Raw genomic sequence first — 20,399 nt, 5'->3', positions numbered from 1 at the left:
AAATTTATGCATGGTATTTGCTTGATATGTCCCTTAAATCTCTTTAAATTTATACATTTACTCTCCTTTTTTTCCCCTCTTGCAACTGATTGTTGAAGAAACCAGGCAATTGTCCTGCTAAGTTTTACATGGTGGTATCACTTAACATGTTCCTCTGTCCCTTGAATCTCCTATAGATTGGTGATTAGATCTAGCGCTTTGATCAAGTTCATTTTTTTTTCAGTGACTTATTACTATTTAATAACTGTATTCCACATTACAAAACATTAGAGCCCCATCTTTTTTTAATTGAAGTATAGTTGATTTACAGTGTTGTGTTAGTTTCTGGTGTACAGCAAAGTGATACATTTATATCTATATATTTATCCCTCCCCCTTTGGTAACCATAAATTTGTTTTCTTTGTCTGTGAGTCTGTTTCTGTTTTGTAAATAAGTTCTGTTTTGTAAATTTTGTATCATATTTTAGATTCCACATATAAGTGATATCATATGATATTTGTCTTACTCTTTCTGACTTACTTAGTATGACAATCTCTAAGTCCATCCATGTTGCTGCAAATGGCATTATTTCATTCATTTTTATGGTTGAGTAATATTCCATTATCTATATCTATATCTATCTATATGTATGTCTTCTTTATCCATTTATTTGTAGATGGACATTTAGGTTGCATCCATGTCTTGGCTATTGTAAACAGTGCTGCTATGGATATTAGGATGCACACATTCAATCTTTTGACAAGACCATTTTATAGATGGTGTTTTATACTACCAATTTCATCACATCAGGAGCATGTAATATCTATCACTCCTTTTGTGCTATTAAGGTTAATCAGTGGCTCAAGTTTAGTTTTAAGTGATAATTATAATAACATTATTTTTAGGTTTTGGGGTTTTTTTTAACAGTTGCTTCTGTTTATATCAAGTGATATTGGCTTTCTGCTTACTACAGTGCTTAAGTTTCCTTTTAAAATAAATTAATTAAAGATGTTACATAAATAGGACAGGTAGATTTGGCCAAAGTCATGTATGAGGTGCATGAATAATTGAAGCTTGGGAAATACAGCTCTAGTCCAAGACTCTGATGTTACTAGTGAGGAAACTGAGGCCCAGGGAGAGGAAGTTTCTGTTTCTGCCCCGAGCTTTTGTGCCCAGTTTTAGGCAGAGCTGTGGCTAGATCTTGGCTGTGGCTTTGGTCTTTCAACTTTCAACCTGGGCTCTCCTGGGGAGTCATCCTCAGGGCAGTCGAGGATGAACTGGCTATGGTGCATAGGAAACCATCTTTGTTGAAAATGCATGTCTCGCCTTCCTGCCTCTGTCCAGTGGGAAAAAATCTCCTCCTTCTCTGGCAAGAAAGTTCTTGCAGGGCTCCTACAGTCATGATTCAGACACCCATGTTCACCCTTCAAATCTGGACGTGAAGAAAAAAGGGGGTATTGGGCTGGATCTTTACTGAATCAAAGCCACTTCCTAAAATTAACAAAACCCCCAATTCCTGATCTCTTTCTGATAAAGACACAAAGCAGAAACCTGCACACCAAGCAGCTGACTGCCCTTTACCTGTCTATGTCCTCTCCTCTCAAACAGCTGCTTCAAGACACCCCTATGATCAACTAACCTCTGTCTTCCCCTGGATGGTGGGCTCCTGGTGCCCATTACATAATTTATGTCCCTGGGCAGAGCTCAGGACAATAACTCCCTCCCACAATCTCTGTGAGCCTTTTTTTTTTTTTTTTTTTTTGGTCCTAGAATTGTATTCTGCTGAATTGCTTGAAATAAGTAGACTTTCAGCTGGGGCTTTATTTTTATTAATTTAAAAGTTAAAATAATTTGAAAAAGTAATACAGTACATGGTAAAAATTTTATTTTTCTTATTTTTTTATTTTTATTGGAGTATAGTTGCTTAAAAATGTTTTAGCATGGTAAAAATTTTAAACCGTGCTAATGTTACACAGTGACAATAAATCCCCCTCCTACTCCTGATCCTCAGTTTCTTGGTTCCCTTCCCCGGAAGCAACCGTTTTAATCAGTTTCTGTATTTCCATCAAGACAGGAACTATGCATGTAGAAGCATATATATATAGGTTCCCCTCTCTTCTTACATAAAATCAATTTATCATATATGGGTGTATATTATATGTATATGTATATATATATGTGTATATATATATATATATATGGAGAGAGAGAGAGAAAGAGAGAGAGAGAGAGAGAGAGGCTACATGTTAATTAAGTAATTAGATAATGTTCTAGGTGCTGGGGATATAATATAGTAAAGAACAAAAGAGACATTCAGGCAATGAGCACACCATAACAATGCACCTGGTTCTAACCTTGGGGTTTTTTTTTTTCTTAAAATTATGCAGGTATTTTGAAGATTGTTCTGTATTCAATATGTGTGTGCATCTATCTATATCTGCATATATCTGTCCCTCTATATATATTTCTACCTCATTTCTTCTCTGTGACTGAATAGTTCTTTTGTATAATTATACCATGATTTATTTGACTAATCCCATATTGTTCGACACTTAGGCTATTTTCATTTTATTGCTCTCACAAAAAAGAATTCTTCAGTGAGTCAAACCTGGTATCTTTGGACATATGTACAAATGTATCTGTAGGATGAATTCCTAGAAGTGAAATCAGTGGGCCAGGTCAGCTTGCTCTTTAGATATCTTTTTATTATACAAATTTTGCTGAAATGGCATCTGCTATAGTAAGATGCGACTGTATATCAATGTGCACTTTTCAATATGTTACTTCCTTTATGTAAATTTTATTGATGTTAACTGTTTTTTTCTCCAGATTTTTAAAGTATTACATGCTCATTATAGAATATTTGGCAAATGCAGAAAAGAATAAGGAAGAAAATCAAATGCACACATAATTCCACCACTCAGAGATATCTGCTGTTAACATTTTCATTTACTTCCTTCCGATCTTTGTTTAGTGTGGAAAATATATATTATTTACATAGATGATATCATACTATACATACTTTTTATTCTACTCCCTCAGAACATTATATCATGATGGGACAATCAATTATTAGGCTAATTTTTTAAAGTAATCTGTCAATGTTTACTAAATACAAAGTTCTAAAATCTTTTTACCTAGTAATAGCTATTCTGGAAAATCTATTTTTTTAAATAGTTTAATTTAATTTATTTATTTGGCCGTGCCACGTGGCTTGCGGGATCTTAGTTCCCCAACCAGGGTTTGAATCCCCGCCCTTGGCAGTGAAAGCGCGGAGTCCTATCCACTGGACTGCCAGGGAATTCCCTGGAAAATCTATTTGACAGAAATAAAATCAGAAATATTTCATGAAACCTGTGCAAGGATGTTGTTATAAGCATTACTTATAATATGAAAGCACAGAATTCAAACTGAAAACCCATCAATGATGAAAGGGTTGAACTATGGTACAACTGTGGGAAACTATGGAGATAATAAAAAACAAGGGCTTTCCGGAAAATTGAGTAGACATACATATTAGTCTGCTTGGGCTGCCATAACAAAGTACCATGGTCTGGGTGACTCAAACAAGAGAAACACATATTCTCACAGTTCTGGAGGCTGGATGTCCTGAGATCAGGGTGCCAGCATAGTTGGGTTCTTTTTATTTATTATTTTTGGCTGCATTGGGTCTTTGCTGCTGTGTGCAGGCTTTCTCTAGTTGCAGCGAGTGGGAGCTATTCTTCATTGTGGTGTGCAGGCTTCTCATTGCAGTGGCTTCTCTTGTTGTGGAGCATGGGCTCTAGAGTGCAGGCTTAGTAGTTGTGCCACACGGGCTTAGTTGCTCTGCTGCATGTAGGATCTTCCCAGACTAGGGCTCAAACCCGTGTCCCCTGCATTGGCAGGCAGATTTTTAACCACTGCGCCACAAGGGAAGCCCCATGGTCGGGTTCTTAAGAGAGTTCTCTTCCTGGCTTGCAGACGGCCACCTACTTGCTGCGTCCTCACATGGCAGAGAGAGAGAGAGGGCTCTCTGGGGTCTCTTCTTATGAGGGCACTAATCCCTCCAGGAAGGCCCCACCCTCATGGCCTCATATAAATCTAATTACCTCCCTATCTCCAAATATCATCACATTGAGTGTTAGGGCTTCTACATATGAATTTTGGGGGAACACAATTCAGTCCATAGTAACATACTTTTCACTCTTCCTCTCACGAAATACAAATGAAAGCCTAGACATTGCATATAGAACTAACATAAGAAGATTCTGAAAGGTGTTGAGAAGAGAGCAGACTGGTAGGGATCTCAGGGCCTGAAGAACAACAGGTTGGTGAGTTTTCTTTTTGCCTTGAATACCCCAGTCTTGGAGCTGAAGAAGCCGGCAACCTGGAAGCTCTGATGGGCACAGACAAAAATAAGCCTCACAGAAGCCTGCTCTCTTTAGTCAAAGGACCAGGAAAGGAGCAACCCAGCAAGACAAAAAATTTCAGTATAACGACTGCTCTACTTCAGCCAAACACCAGAGGAAAACTGTGACCCCACACCCTCCCATGCCAACAAAGGCTGAATGGGAGCCTAAATTTCCACACACCCCCACCCAGGCTGTATAAGGCACCCAACACCTCCACTGAGATGGGATCAGAGAATGCAAAGTAGAGAATGGGGCTGTGCATCCCCACCAGCCAGTGAGAAGGCTCCTCCACCCCCTGTAAAGTCAGTGGAGATCACAGGAAGATCCTGGATTTCCACCCCACCCAGCAGTCAGGAGGCACCCCACCCTGCTGGGGTGGTGTCAGAAGAGGTCTAGTGGAGAGTCAAGACCTTTACCACCACCCTGCAGTAACCAGGATCTATGGAGACCACATGGGGAACTGGAACTTCCCCACGTGGGGAACTGGAGCCTCCATCCCTGACCAGTTATGAGGAGCATCCCCCTCTAGCACAGTGGAGGGTGAGAGGAGAACCTAGATTTCTTCCTCTACCTGGCAGTAATAAGAACGGTATAAAAGAAAGCCAGTTAAAATAGAAGGTTTAAATAAGATCCAGAATCTCATAACACTCAAATGTCCAGGTTCCAAGTGAAAATCACTCTTGATACTAAGAACCAGAAACATCTCAAACTGGATGAAAAAAAGAACCAACAGATGCCCACACTGAGATGAAAGAGAGGTTAGAATTATCTAACAAATATTTTAAAGCAGCCATGATAAAAAGTCCTTCAGCAAACAATTACAAACATGCCTGAAACAAATGAAAACCAGAAAGCCTCAGCAAAGAAACAGAGGATGTTGGAAATTTCCTGGTGGTCCAGTGGTTAGGACTTGGTGCTTTCACTGCTGGGGCCCAGGTTTGATCCCTAGTTGGGGAACTGAAATTCCACAAGCTGCACAGCCTGGCCAAAAAAAAAATTAAAAAAGGGTAACATAAAAAGAACCAAATGGAAATTTTAGAATGGAAAAATATAACCAAAATACAAGGGATCAATGAATGAGCCCAACAGCAAATTGGGGTGGGGGGGACAGAGGAAAGAATCAGTGAACTGCAAGATAGAACAATAGAAATTACACAATCTGAACAACAGAGAGAAAATAGACTGGAAAAAATGAACAAAGCCATAAGGACCTGTGGGACTATAACAAAAGATGTAATATTTTTGTCAATGAGTGAAGGAGAAGGGAAAGAAAATTGGACTGAAAAAGTACTGGAAAAAATAATGGCTGAAAAATTTGCAAATTTGGCAAGAGATATTAACCTATAGATTCAAGAAGTTGATCAAAGCCTAAGCAGGATAAACCTAAAGAAATCCACATCAAGACACATCATAGGGCTTCCCGGGTGGCGCAGTGGTTAAGAATCCTCCTGCCAGTGCAGGGGACACAGGTTCGAGCCCTGGTCCAGGAAGATCCCACATGCCGCGGAGCAACTAAGCCTGTATGCCACAACTACTGAGCCTGTGCTCTGGAGCCCGTGAGCCACAACTACTGAGCCCACGTGCCACAACTACTGAAGCCTGCGTGCCTAGACCCCATGCTCCGCAACAAAGAGAAGTCACCGCAATGAGAAGCCCGCGCACTGCAACGAAGAGTAGCCCCGGTCACCACAACTAGAGATAGCCCGCACACAGCAACAAAGACCCAATGCAGCCAAAAATAAAATAAAATAATAAAATAAATTTTAAAAAAAGACATCATAATTAAACTTCTAAAAACTAAAGACAAAGAAAAAAATCAAAACAACTGGAGAAAAATGACAACTTACCTATAGGGTATTAAAAAACTTTTAAAATTGAAATATAGTTGATGTACATTATTGTTAGTTTCAGGTGTACTCTATAGTGATTTGACATTTGCATACATTACGAAATGATCATCATGATAAGTCCAGTAACCATCTGTCCCCAAAGTTTGTTGCCAGCAGACCTACCCTAAAAGAATGGTTCAAGGAAGTTCTTTAAACTGAAAAAAAGATGATAAAAGAAGGAATCAGAATATCAGGAAGGAAGAAAGAACAAAGTAAACAAATATATGGATAAATACATTAGGCTTTCCTTTACCTCCTGAGTTTTCTAAATTATGTTTGATAGTTGAAGCAAAAATTATAACACTATTTGTGTAGTTCTGAATGTATGTAGAGGAAATCTTTAAAACAATTATAAATAGGGAGGTTAAAGGGATGAAAGGAAGGTAAGGTAAGATGATAGTACAAGTAAGCTGTGATAGGTTATATATGCATATAATGTAATACCTGGAACAATCAATAAAAAATACAAACAGATACACTCAAAATTGCTATAGATAAATTAAAATGTATTCTAAAACACTCTTAAAAATGTTTATGTCCCAAAGTATAAAATAAACATCTATGAGTCCACACTGGTATAAATAACTGATTAAGTAAATAAATGAGAGGAAAGAGACAAATCTCACATGTAGAAAAATTTCAAACAATTTCTGTCTATAATCTGCCCTCAAGAAGGTAGAGAACAACTCCTTACTCTTTAAATGTGGGCTGTTAATAGTTATTGACTTCTAAAGAGTACAGTATGGAAAGGGGGGCAAGAATAACTTCTCACTGAAGAACCTGAAAAACACTACCTCAGCCAGGTGATTAACAGCTTTAAGTAATGTTGATAGTATGTACCCTTGACGTGTAATGAAAATGACACTTTACCTCTGTGATCTTCCTCCCAAAACCCATAAACCCAGACTAATCAAGAGAAAAACATCAGAAAAATCCCAATAGAGGGACATTTTACAAAATACCTGACCAGTAATCTTCAAAAATATCGAGGTCATCAAAAACATGGAAAGTCTGAGAAACTGTTGCAAGCATGAGGCACCTGAGGAGACATGAAAATAAGCGTAATATGGTATTGTAGATGGGAGCTTGGAGTGGAAGAGGGACATTAGATAAAAACTAAGGAAATCTGAATAAAGTATTGACTTTAGTTACTAATAATGTATCAATATAGGTTCATTAATTAAAGGAAATGTTACTAATGTAAGATGTTAATAATTGCGGAAATTCAACATGGGGTGTATGGAAACTGTACCATTTTCACAATTTTTCTGTAAATCTAAAACTGTTCTAAAAAAGTGTATTACAAAAAGATATTCAAGTAACCTACAGGAAGACAAGACAAAGAAAAGAAAGCAGAACAAGCAGAAAACAAAAACAAAATGGCAGACTTAAGCCCTAACGTATTAATAATTACATTAAATGTAAACCGTCTAGATATACCAATTAAAAAACAGAGATTGATAGAGTGGATTAAAAAGCATAATCCAACAATATGCTGTCTACAAGAAACTCACTTCAAATATAATGATACAGGCATGTTGTAAGTAAAAGGATGGAGAAAAAGATATACCATGTAAGCATTAATCAGAGAAAAGTGGGATTGGATATGTTAATATCAGATAAAGTCGATGTCAGAGGAAAGAAAACTACCAGAGACAGAGAAGGACATTATATAATAATGAAAATGTCAATGCCTCAAGAAGACATGGTACAGTCAGCTTTCCATATCTGTGGGTTCCACATCCAAGGATTCAACCAACTGCAGATCGAAAAATATTTGAAAAAAATTCCAGAAACTTCCAAAAAGCAAAACTTGAACTTCTCTTTCACTGGTAACTATTTACATAGCATTTACATTGTATTTACAACTACTTATATAGAATTTACATTGTATTAGGTATTACAAGTAATCTAGAGGTGATTTAAAGTATACAGGAGGATGTGCGTAGCTCATATGCAAATACTATGCCATTTTATATAAGGGACTTGAGTATCCATGGATTTTGGTGTTCACCGGGGGTCCTGGAACCAACACCCCTCAGATACTGAGGGATGAGTAATCCTAAATGTGTATGCAGCAAACAATAGATCTATAAAATATGTGAAGGAAAAACTGATAGAACCAAACTGATAGGAGAAATAGACAAATCCTCATTGATAGTTGGAGTCTTCAACACCTCTCTCCCAACAACTGACAGTACAACTACACAGAATATTAGCAAGAATATAGAAGAACTCAGCAACACCATCAACCAACAGGATCTAATTGACATTTATAGAACACTCCACCGAACAGGAGCAGAATACACATCCTTTTCGATGTCCACAGAACATAAACCAAGATGGTCCATACCTTCAGCTATTAAACAAACCTTAACAAATTTAAAAGAATTGAAATCATACAGTGTGTTCTCTGATCACATGGAATCAAACTGGAAATCAAAATAGAAATATAACAGGAAAATCTCCAAACACTTGGAAACTCAACAACTTTTCAATATTCCATGGGTCAAAGAAGTCTCAAGAGAAATAAAAAGTATATTCAACTGAGTGAAAATTTTTAAAGCATCTAAAAGAAAAAAAACCTACAACTAGTGTTATACTTAATGGTGAAATACTGAATGCTTTCCCCCTAAGATCAGGAAGAGGGCAAAGATGTCTGTTCTTACTACTCTTATTCAATATAGTACTTCAATCCCTAGCCAGTGAAATAAAGCAAGAAAAGGAAATAAAAGGAATACTGGTTAGAGAAGAAGAAATAATACTATTCCTATTTGAAGATGGCATGATTATCTTTGTAGAAAATCTCAAGAAATCTATCTTGAAAAACCTCTTAGAACTAATAAGTAAGTTCAGTAAGGCTACAGAATATAAGATAAACATACAAAAATTGAATGTAATTCTATGTACTAGCAATGAACATGTGTACACAGAAATTTAAAATACAATACCATTTACAACTGCTCAAAAAAAAACGTAGGTAAGTGTAACAAATATGCACAGGATTGGTATGCTTAAAGCTACACAGTGTTGGTGAAAGAAATCAGAGAAGAACTAAATAAATGGAGAGACATGCCATGTTCATAAATTGGAAGACTCAACATAGTGAAGATGTCAAATCTTCCCAAATTGATATACAGATTGAACACAGTTCCTATCAAAATTCCAGCAAGATTTTTTTGAAGATATAGATAAGGTTATTCTAAAATTTATATGGAAGGCAAAAGGAGCTCAAAAAGCTAAAACAATTTTGAAAAAGAAGAATAAAGTAGGAGAAATCAGTCTATCTGCTTTCTTTTTAAAATTTTTTTTAAAAATATTTATTTATTTATTTATTTTGGCTGCACTGGGTCTTAGTTGTGGCATGCATGCGGGATCTAGTTCCCTGACCAGGGATCAAACCCGGGCCCCCTGCATTGGAAGTGTGGAGTCTTACCCACTGGACCACCAGGGAAGTCCCTATCTGCTTTCAAGACTTATTATATAGCTAGAGTAATCAAGACTCTGTCATATTGCAGAGGAATAGACACATAGATCAGTGGCGCAAAATAGAGAACCCAGAAGTAGATCCTCATAAATATGCCCAACTGACTTTCTTTTTTACAAAGGTACAGAAGCAATTCAGTGGAGGAAAGATAGCCTTTTCAATAAATTGTGCTGGAGTAATTGGACATCCATAGATAAAAACAAAATCACTCTCAACAATAACAAACCCTTGGGGACTTCCCTGGTGGTCCAGTGGTTAAGACTCCACACTCCCAATGCAGGGGGCCCAGTTTCTATCTCTGGTCAGGGAACTAGATCCCACATGCCTGCCACAACTAAGAGCCCACATGCCAAAACTAAGACCCGGCGCAGCCAAATAAATAAATAAATATATATGTACATATTTAAAAACAAACAAACAAACCCTTGACCTAAGTCTCAGACCTTATTTAAAAATTAACTAAAAATGGACTATGAACTTAAATGTAAAATGTAAAATTATAACACATAGGAAGAAATCTTCAGGATCTAGACTAAGCAAAGAGTTCTTAGACTTGATACCAAAATCATGATCCATAAAAGGAAAAATGGACACATTGATTTTTTTTTTTTGACCGCACCCCACACGGCTTGCGGGATCTTAGTTCCTCAACCAGGGATCGAACCTGTGCCCCCTGAAGTGGAAGAGCAGAGTCCTAACCACTGGACTGCTAGGGAATTCCCGACACATTGGTCTTGATCAAAATAAAAAACTTTGCTCTGCAAAAGACTCTATTAAGAAGAGGAAAATTGTCTTAATTTATAAAATGTGAGAAAATATATTCAAACTACATATCCAACAAAGGACTAGTATCTAGAATGTGTAAACAACTCTCAAAATTCAATACAAAAAACCCAAAAAAAATCCAGTTGGAAAATAGGCAAAAGACATGAACAGACATTTCACCAAAGAAGACATAGAGATGGCAAATAAGCACATGAAAATGTGTTCAGCATCATTAGTCATCAGGGAAATGCAAATTAAAACCACAGTGAGATATCACCACACACCTATCAGAATGGCCAAAATAAAAAATAGTGACAACACCAAGTGCTAGTGAGGATGCAAAGACACTGGTTTACTTTTACATCGTTGGTGGGAGTATAAAACGGTACAGCTGCTCTGGAAAACAGTTTGGCAATTTCTTTAAAAAACTAAACATGCAACAACCCAGCAATTGTACTCGGAGACATTTACCCCAGAGAAATAAAGATTTATGATGACACGGAAATCTGTATAAAATTGTTGACAGCAGCCTTATTAATAATAGCCAACAACTAGAAACAACCCAGATGTCCTTTAATGGGTAAATGGTTATATCCGTGCTATGGACTATTTTTCAGCAGTAAAAAGAATGAACTATAGATTCAGACCACAACCTAGATGAATTTCCAGAGAATTATGCTGTGTGGGAAAAAAAAAAAAAAAAAAAAAGCCAATCCCAAAAGGTAACATACTGTATAATTTCATTTATATAACATTCTTAAAATGACAAATTATAGAAATGGAGAACAGATTAGTAATTGCCAGGAGTAGGGGGAGGGGTCTGGGAGGGAAGGGGGTTTGGCTAGAACAGGGAAAAGGGTAACATCTTTATGCTGCTGGAAATGTTCTGCATCTTGATTTGTATCAATGCCAGTATCCTGGCTGTGATATCGTGCTATAGTCTTGCAAGCTGTTACCTTTGGGGTGACCTGGGTCAAGGGTACTCCAGATCTCTCTGCACTATTTCTTACAATTGCATGGGAATCTACGGTTTTCTCAGAATAAAATGTTTAATTTAAAAAATCAGGGACTTCCCTGGTGGTGCGGTGGTTAAGAATCCACCTGCCAATGCAGGGGACATGAGTTAGATCCCTGGTCTGGGAAGATCCCACATGCCGCGGAGCAACTAAGCCCAGCTACTAAACCTGCGCTCTAGAGCCCGCAAGCCACAGCTACTGAAGCCCGCGCACCTAGAGCCCGTGCTCCGCAACAAGGGAAGCCACCGCAATGAGAAGCCTGCGCACCGCAACGAAGAGTAGCCCCCGCTAGCTGCAACTAGAGAAAGCCCGCGCAGCAACAGAGACCCAACACAGCCAAAAAAATAAAAATATAAATATAAAAATAAAAAATCATCAAGTATAAAGATTAGCTTTCATAGTTTCAAAACAAACAGAATGAAGAAGCTCCACATACACACGCTTAGAAGGATGTCAAGCACATTTTGTTAAGAGGAAAGTAAGCTATGGGCTTCCCTGGTGGTGCAGTGGTTAAGAATCCGCCTGCCAATGCAGGGGACATGGGATCAAGTCCTGGTCGGGGAAGATCCCACATGCTGCAAAGCAACTAAGCTCACGTGCCACAACTACTGAAGCCCGCGCGCCTAGAGCCTGTGCTCCGCAACAAGAGAAGCCACCGCAATGACAAGCCCGCGCACCACAACGAAGAGTAGCCCCTGCTCGCCGCAACTAGAGAAAGCCTGTGTGAAGCAACGAAGACCCAACGCAGCCAAAAATAAAATAAATAAATCTTTAAAAAAAGAAAGAAAAGAAAGTAAGCTGTGTATGTATCAATAATATACTCCCATTTTAATTTAAAAATTCAATGTGTGTGAATATATGTCTGCATAAGCAAAGAAAAAATCATGGAGGAATCCACACCAAGTTGTAGTATTAAGAGGGTGGGCAAGGGAGAAGTGTTGAGTCTGTATAATTTTTGTAGTTCAAATAACTAACGGAAAAAGTAAAGATGATCTTAACACAACTTTAAAAATGTATATTATGAATATTTCCATTTCATTAAAAATTATTTATAAATATCATTTTTGGTGTCAACCTAATAGTCCATCAAGTTTATATGCTCTAGTATACAGCCATTATCCTTTCGTCTGATCTTGTACCCTATTAACAACACTGTAATTATTGTTTTTGTACCTACATTTTGGCTTGCATTTAAAAAAATTTTATTGGGATATAGTTGCTTTACAATATTGTGTTAGTTTCTACTGTACAGCAAAGTGAATCAGCTATACGTATACATATATCCCCTCTTTTTTGGAATTCTTTCTCATTTAGGTCACCACAGCTTGCATTTTAAAATTATCATTTTAAGGATAAAGTTCTAGAAATGAAATTAAGGGTATGAACTTTTAAAAATAGTTGGTATATACTGCAAGATCACTTCCAGAAAGGTTCTAGCCATTTACAGTAAGTCTAGATAATAATGTCACTGTGTGCCTATCTCACCAGCACCCTTGCTGACACTGAATACTAATATTTAAAACTTTCTCTCTTTTTTTTTTTTTGGCTAATTTGATAGTTGAAAAATATATCATTTTTGGTTTCATTTGCATTTCTATGATCGCCTGTGAGATTGAAACATATGTGCTCCCTTCTAAACATTCTTACCTCTTTTGTGTCGACGTTTTTGTTCTGTTTCCATGATTTGAATTTCCTTCAGAGCAACTCCCCTTCCCGGCTTCCTGATCTCTGACCATGGCAGTATCGCTCTCCTGACTCCCCCAGTTTCTGAACCATAGAGCCAATTTTTTTTCCCCCTACTTCAGTCCCTGATTTCCCATCAGTCACTGCTTATGGCCATTCCTTCCCGTGGAAGTGTTTTTCTGTTTCATCTTCTTTGTTCTCATGGGAACGCCACCCTCATTAGCCAAGGCCACATACCCCTCCCCTGGATTACAGTGGAAGCTTCCTGGCAATTCTCTCTGCTACCAGTCTCTCCTACTTCGATTCTCTTCCCCCTGCAGCAGTACTGGCTCCCAAAGCAATGCTTTGCATGTTTCACTCCCTAGTCCATTAGGCTAAGCCTCTGCCTGACATTCTTCCCCTCAGCATCGCTTCCTGCAGCTCCCCAGCCAGAAACCTCACACCCAGGTGTTTTCCTCACTGCTTTGAGGTGGTTGCCTGTACGGCTTTCCTGGAGCTTTTCCCCCTTCCTAGATGTCCTTGCTGCAACCCTTTCCTCTAGCTCACCGCCTGTACTTCTTTTAAGGCTTGGTTCAGTACTGGTCTCCTCCATGAATTGATCCCAGACGCACTGATCATCTTTGACCTTTCACAAAGTAGAATCACTTTTACAAGGTATGGAATAGTCTGGACAAGGGGGTCATGATGAGGCTCGGAAGACGTTTTAAAAGGGAAGCAAGGAGGAAAAGTTATTTTAGGGAAAGGGTGTTACATTTCATTTGGAACCAATTGAGTTTTGGGTGATGGCAGGACATCCAGATAAAGTCATCCCTTGGGCCACTGGAAATGTAGGCCCAGGATGTAGGCGAGAGGCTGGGGCTGGGGGTCATCTGCAGAGCCGACAGGGGATGCAGTGGAATTGAGAATGTGTACAGAAACGGGGAAAAGGATCCAGGAGAGAGTCCGGGGTAGCACCTAAATGTAGATAGCAGAATAGGAGTCCAAGATGAAGAAAGGGGAAGGGTGCTCAGATGCGGAGGAGAGAATCGAAAGAAGTGACACGAGGGCAGAACCAGAGGAGGCTACCCCTTCAAGCAGTTTGGTAGATTGTAAAAGGAATGTAGTAGGATTTCAGAAAAATTGGGGAGCTAACCAGCACACGGATCCAGGGGAGAGAGCAGGTGGGGTAGGGACTCCTGCAGGACAAATGAAACGGGAGGTGGGCAGAGCTGGAGGAAAATCTGGGGTGGGTGTGAGCCCAGGGCTACAGTTTATCTGGAAAGGTCTCCTGGAGAGGGTGGACCTGAGCAGCGGGAAGGGGCTGTGAGGTCTGGAAGAGGCAAGAAGGGAGAATGACGGCCGACTTGACAGTAAGTCTCCCGCACCAAGGCCAAAATGAGGAGAGGGCCAGGGGGTTGAGGGTGGGAGCTTTATCTCAGCCCCCTTCACCCCATCCCTCCAAATGTGCATTCTAAGTAAAAGCCTGTGTGTTCACTATGCAAATTTAGCTTCTAAAGCCCTTCGTTGTAATGAAGCTCTGGGGCTGCTGCTGCACCCAGAAAATGGTTAGCTGAAGAGAAGAGCTCCCTCTGGGTGCTGGTTGTTAGTTCTGATGAGGAGACTGGAGGAGGCCACATGTCCGTGCCTGCAGAACTTTCCAGAGACAGTATTGCACAGTGTACCCAACAGCCTGAATCTTAATCCTGGCTCCACCACTTACTGGTGGCAAAATTCAAAAGGTAGAAAAGGGCATAAAGTGAAAAGCCCTCCCACACCTGTCTCATGGGGATGCACTTCCTCTCCCTAGGGACTACCAAGGCGACCATTTCCTTACGTTCACCTCTAGAAATATTTGTTCATATACAAGGCAGGGTAGATAGAGAGACAGATAGATGGATGGATGGATAGATAGATAGATAGATAGATGTTAAATAACTTTCCCCCTCCTTTTCAAACAATGGTAGCCCGCTTAATATCTTGCTTTATTCAGTTAACGATGTTTCTTAGTTCCATCTCAGAATAGAAAGAGCCTTCTCATTCTTCTCTTATAGCATTCCACTGAATGGGTGAACTCTAATTTATTTAACCTCTCCTTTCTTGGTGAACATTTAGTTCTGTATGTGCATTTGTAATTCTGGTAGATATTACAAATTACCTTCCAGGGGAAGGGATAAATTGGGAGATTAAGACTAACATTACACACTACTATATATAAAATAGATAACTAATAAGGACCTACTGTATAGCACAGGGAACTCTTCTCAATACTCTGTAATGACCTATATGGAATAAGAATTTTAAAAAGAGTGGATGTATGTATATGTAGAACTGATTCACTGTGCTGTACTGCAGAAACTAACACGACATTTTAAATCAACTATATTCCAATAAAAATTTTAAAAACGAAAACCAAAACAAAACAAATTACCTTCCAAAGAAATTGTACTGGTTTATGTTTCTGCCGATAATGTGTAAGCAAGAGTTTGGGCAACTACTTAATTTCTCTGAGCATCAGTTTCCTTATTTGCAAGATAAGCAAAACAGTACCTATTTCTCAGAACTGTTGTGAAGCTTACTTGAGATGATGCATGTAAAGTGTTTGGAGGACACTTTACAGGAGTAGGTGCTCCTAAATGAGGATAAGATTTTATATTTTGGGTTAGTGAGATGTTGTCCTGGCCTGGAAAAGGATGTGTTGGGACCTCCTCGCCAGTCTGGGCTTCTCGGATTAGGACCCGAGGCAGATTCTGCTGGAAATGAGCAACTCAGATCAGCAGAGTTGTGGGCACCGCCCTTGCCAGGGGGTGCCGTGCCTCCAGGGTACCCCAACCTCCTCAATACGGTGGCGTTCTACTCCCAGGTGCCTCCAACCTGAACTCTCGAGTCGAATCAAAAAGAAACCTGTGGGACCAAGGATACTTTCCTCTGGTCATCAAGGATCTTGAAGTACCTGACTCGGGGACTTACATCTGCGAAGTGGAGGACAAGAGGATCGAGGTGGAATTGCAAGTGTTCAGATGTGAGTGGGGCAGCCTGGGATGAGGACACCTCCAGCCAATCTCCCTTCCTCCTTGGCTCCCATCCCTGTACCCAAACCAGGGCCTGAGCTGGTGGCATTTCAACAGTCCAGAGACTGATCAGACAGGCCGCCGCGTCTCCTCAACCCCTCCTCAGGCCTTGGGTCAGGCAGAGGGAGTCGAAGAGACCTAGGGGTGGGGGTGAGGGGGATGGAAAGGCAGGAGACAGAGGGAGGACCGAGAGAGACAAGGAGGGAGGGCTGAGAGAGACAAGGAGGGAGGATTGAGAGAGGCAAGGAGAGGGGGAGGGGAGAGGGAAACGCTGCCTTGGGCTGGGGATGGGCAGAAGGGAGATGTTGGGATGGGGGTAACGGAGAGACACCCTTGGTCTCCTGGCTTCTTCCCTTCTCCTTGGAGATGGTGCGTGTGTGTGACACAACTGGCCTGCTCCCCCCACAGTGACTGCCAGCTCGGACACCCACTTGCTGCTGGGACAGAGCCTGACCATGACCTTGAAAGGCCCCTCTGGTAGTAACCCTTCAGTGCAATGGAAAGGTCCAGGGAATAAAAGGATGAATGAGGCCAAGAGTCTGTCACTGCCCCAGGTGGGGTTGCAGGACAGTGGCACCTGGACATGTACCGTCTCCCAGGACCAGCAGACGCTGGTGTTCAGCAAACACATCCTGGTGCTGGGTAAGAGGCGCTCCCCTCCCCCGCAGGCCCCCCCTGCCTGACAGACGCCCCCTCTGCTCTCGCTGCCGCTCTACTTCTGGGTCTGGTGTGGGGTGCGGGTGGAAGGAGGCCAGCGCCAGGGCCCCCTGCAGCAGAAGTCTGCCCTGGGGGACATACTGGGCCCTCTCTTCCTCAAGATGCTGATTTACAGCCACGCCTCAGGGTAGTGGACATGGGGGAAGGAAGGGACAGGGGATGTGAGGATGTGAGGGACCCCAGAGACCCAGGAGGAGGCCCCAAAGGAGGGCTGTCAAGGGCGTCTATGTTCTCCATTGCCTCAGCTCCCCCCTCCCACCAAGTTGGCAAAGCCACTAATTCAGGGACACTCACAGCAGCAAGCCAGCCCTGATGAAATTTGACGTTGCAAATTTGATGCCTCCTGAGCTAGGCATCAGGACGGAAAAAAAGAGCCCAGAAGGCAGGCACTACCCCAGATCCTGTCCTCCAGGTGCTTATGGGACACACGGTAGGGTAGTGTGGTGGTGAAGTGTGTGGACTCTGGTTGAAATCCTGGCTCTGGCTTAACCGTGTGGCCTTGGGCAAGTTACTGAACCTCTCTGTGCCTTGGTTTCCGCATCTGTAAAACAGGGATGGTTTAGCCTACCTTGTCGTGTTATGGGGAGAACTAATGTACGGAATGCACTTACAACAGCGCCTGGCACGTAGTCAGCCAGTATCTGCTCTTATCTTGTGAAGGGTGATAACTTATGTACCCAAGTGGTACAGGCCAAATGGCCTCTGTGCTCCAGGATCCTGAGGAGGGAGAGGCCCCTTGTGGCTGGGCTGTTCTAGGAGGGCTTCTAGGGAGAGGGGGTGCTGCCGTGGGACCTCCCTGGGGTGCAGAGCTGAGAGAGGAGAGGAGAGGTAGATGAGAATTTAAGCGCCTGAATGGCAGCCTAGGTGTTTGGACTCACCTGGTCTCCTCCCGTCTCCCCCCACCACGTGCCTACCCGCCGCGTGCCTGCGTATGGACCCGGGTTCTCTCCCGTCCCCCTCCAGCCTTCCAGGAGGTCTCCAGCACAGTCTATGCAAAGGAGGGGGAGCAGGTGAACTTTTCCTTCCCACTCACATTCAAAGATGAAAATCTGAGCGGGGAGCTGTGTTGGCTGCAGGCAAAGGGGAATTCCTCCCCCCAGTCCTGGATCACCTTCACCTTGAAGAACAGGAAGGTGAATGTGGAAAAGGCTCGCAAGGACCTCAAGCTGCACATGAGCAATGAACTCCCGCTCCACCTCACTCTGCCCCGGGCTTTGCCGCAGTACGCAGGTTCTGGAAACCTGACCCTGGATCTCACCAAGGGGAAGTTGTATCAGGAAGTGAACCTCATTGTCATGAGAGGTGAGGGGCTAGGCTGAGAAGGCGAGGGCGGGGCGGGAGTGGAGGGACCTGGCCCTGGGACCCTCCAAGGCAGGACAGGCCCCCAAAGGGATGCCTAGGCCCTGGCTGCCTGATGGAGCCAGTCAAGGGCCCTCTGGTTTGGGGGCTGGTTTTGAACCGAGGTTGCAATCCTCTGTCCTTCCCTGACATCCAAGAGCCGGCCTCCACTAGGATTCCCAAGGGGCCTCCCTGAGAACCAGGCTCTAGTTCTGCCTCTGCCTGACCCTCTGTGACCCCAACTAAGCCCCTCCCCTCTGTGGGTTGGCTTTCTCCTAAGGAGGATAACAGTATGACAGTGATGGTGACAATGTCAGGTGCCACATTGAGTTCTCCCCATCCTTATCTCCTTAATCATCATAACAACTTCACAAATAATAATGGCTAATATTTGATGCTTTGTACATGCCAGGCCCCATTCAAGCGCTCTACATGTATTTCTCCATTTAATTTTTGTCTGGGGCTCAGGTGGGTAAGTAACTTGTTCAGGGACTCACAGATAGTAAGCAGTGGGGCTGGGGTTCAAATCTAAGACTGTTGGACCTCAAAAGCTCTGTTTCCTCCATTATAACTGCATGAAAATGTGCTCTGAGAGGCTAAAAGAGGGATGCCAATGTAAAGTATCATTTTCATTGTCCTACGAATCCCCTTAGAGCATGGAGGTGCTGGGAACCCAGAGGTCCAGGCTCCCAGTCTCAGGCTCTTGTCCCTCTGCAGTGACTAAGTCCCAAAAGAGTTTGACCTGTGAGGTGCTGGGACCCACCTCCCCCAGGCTGACACTGAGCTTGAAGATGGAGAACCAGAGTGTGAGGGTCTCAAATCAGCAGAAGCTGGTGACGGTGCTGGGCCCTGAAGCAGGGACGTGGCAGTGTCTACTGAGCGACAAGGGCAAAGTCCTGCTGGAATCCAAGGTCAAGAGTGAGTGAGAGTCCAGATTCCGTGGCCTAACCCTGAGCCCCTCCCTCCTCCACTGCGGGACCCTCCCAAGGCTGGTGGAGACCACCCAGCCTCCCAGCTGCTCTGAGATGGGTGGGTTATAGGTATGGTGCCTGGACACAGGGGTGATGAGGTGAGGTGGGGGTGGTCCTGGGCTCTTGTAGTCCTGCAAGCTCCCATCTCCCTAAGGTCTACAGCCCAGGAATGGGGCCCACCTGACCAAGAGCCCCCTCCTTGGCTCCTCTTCAAACCCAGACAGACACACACACACATACACACATTCATGCGCACGGCACATGGCGTGGACCGCCGCTTCTAGCTCCCCAGGGTACAGTGCAGTGTCTAAACCTTAAAACCCCTTCCGCAGCCTTTCCCTTCCGGCCCTGGGGGCCCCTGGGGGCCCCGTGCACCCTGCCCCGCTCTCCCAGCCCAAGGACCAGACCCAAGTGTGGCAGGGCAACGAGGCCCTCCCTCCTCGGGCCCACACCCCCCCCACCAGCCGCTGCGTGCCCTGTGCCTGACTGCAGCGGGCAGGGAGCTGAGCACAGCTCTCTCTCTTGCAGTTTTGCCCCCGGTGCTCACCCACGCCTGGCCGAAGCTTCTGGCTGTGGTGCTGGGGGGGATCACCGGCCTTCTGCTTCTCATTGGATTTTGCATCTTCTCTGTTAAATGCTGGCACCGCAGGGTGAGTGAGCCTCCCCAGACCCCCTCGTTCCCCCGCAGGGCACTCGAGCACCTGAGGCCTGTAGGCAGCAAGGATGTCCTGTATCCGTGACCTGCTTCTGCTCTGGCTCCCTCTACCTACCACTCGGCTCCCTCACTGCCAGCTGGGCCCCGTCCCAGATCCCACGCGGAGGGAGAGACAGGAAGGCGCAGAGTTAATTCTGGGACAGATGGCCTCAGCCACAGTCACTGCCTCTCCCCTCCCACGCCCCCCTCCAAGGGGCAGCTCCCTTTCAGAGGCCTGGGACCCTCACGACTCCTCTCTTTCTCCCTGGACAGCGCCAGGCAGAGCGGATGTCTCAGATCAAGAGACTCCTCAGTGAGAAGAAGACGTGCCAGTGCTCGCAGTAACTAGGGGGCCGAGAGGGAAGGGAGGGGAGGAAGAGAGGGAAGGGAGGGGAGGAAGAGAGGAGGAGATGGGGGCTAGA

At 43.1% G+C, this 20,399-nt stretch overlaps 1 protein-coding gene across 2 annotated transcripts in view; it reads left to right on the top strand.

Annotated features, from left to right (window-relative positions):
• The window catches only part of CD4 (CD4 molecule), a 28,172-nt gene that overhangs the window by 7,401 nt on the left and 372 nt on the right, over window positions 1-20,399 (top strand). For both annotated transcript variants that reach the window (XM_061204981.1, XM_061204982.1), the window contains 6 exons: window positions 16,050-16,208; window positions 16,666-16,899; window positions 17,938-18,276; window positions 19,030-19,230; window positions 19,812-19,933; window positions 20,251-20,318. In XM_061204981.1, the coding sequence (XP_061060964.1) occupies window positions 16,050-16,208; window positions 16,666-16,899; window positions 17,938-18,276; window positions 19,030-19,230; window positions 19,812-19,933; window positions 20,251-20,318 (1,123 nt within the window). The remainder of the gene's footprint in view (window positions 1-16,049; window positions 16,209-16,665; window positions 16,900-17,937; window positions 18,277-19,029; window positions 19,231-19,811; window positions 19,934-20,250; window positions 20,319-20,399) is intronic.

This window comes from Eubalaena glacialis, chromosome 11, assembly GCF_028564815.1.
Source record: "Eubalaena glacialis isolate mEubGla1 chromosome 11, mEubGla1.1.hap2.+ XY, whole genome shotgun sequence".
Classification (NCBI taxonomy): domain Eukaryota; kingdom Metazoa; phylum Chordata; class Mammalia; order Artiodactyla; family Balaenidae; genus Eubalaena; species Eubalaena glacialis.
This window is presented reverse-complemented; position numbering and strand designations above follow the sequence as displayed.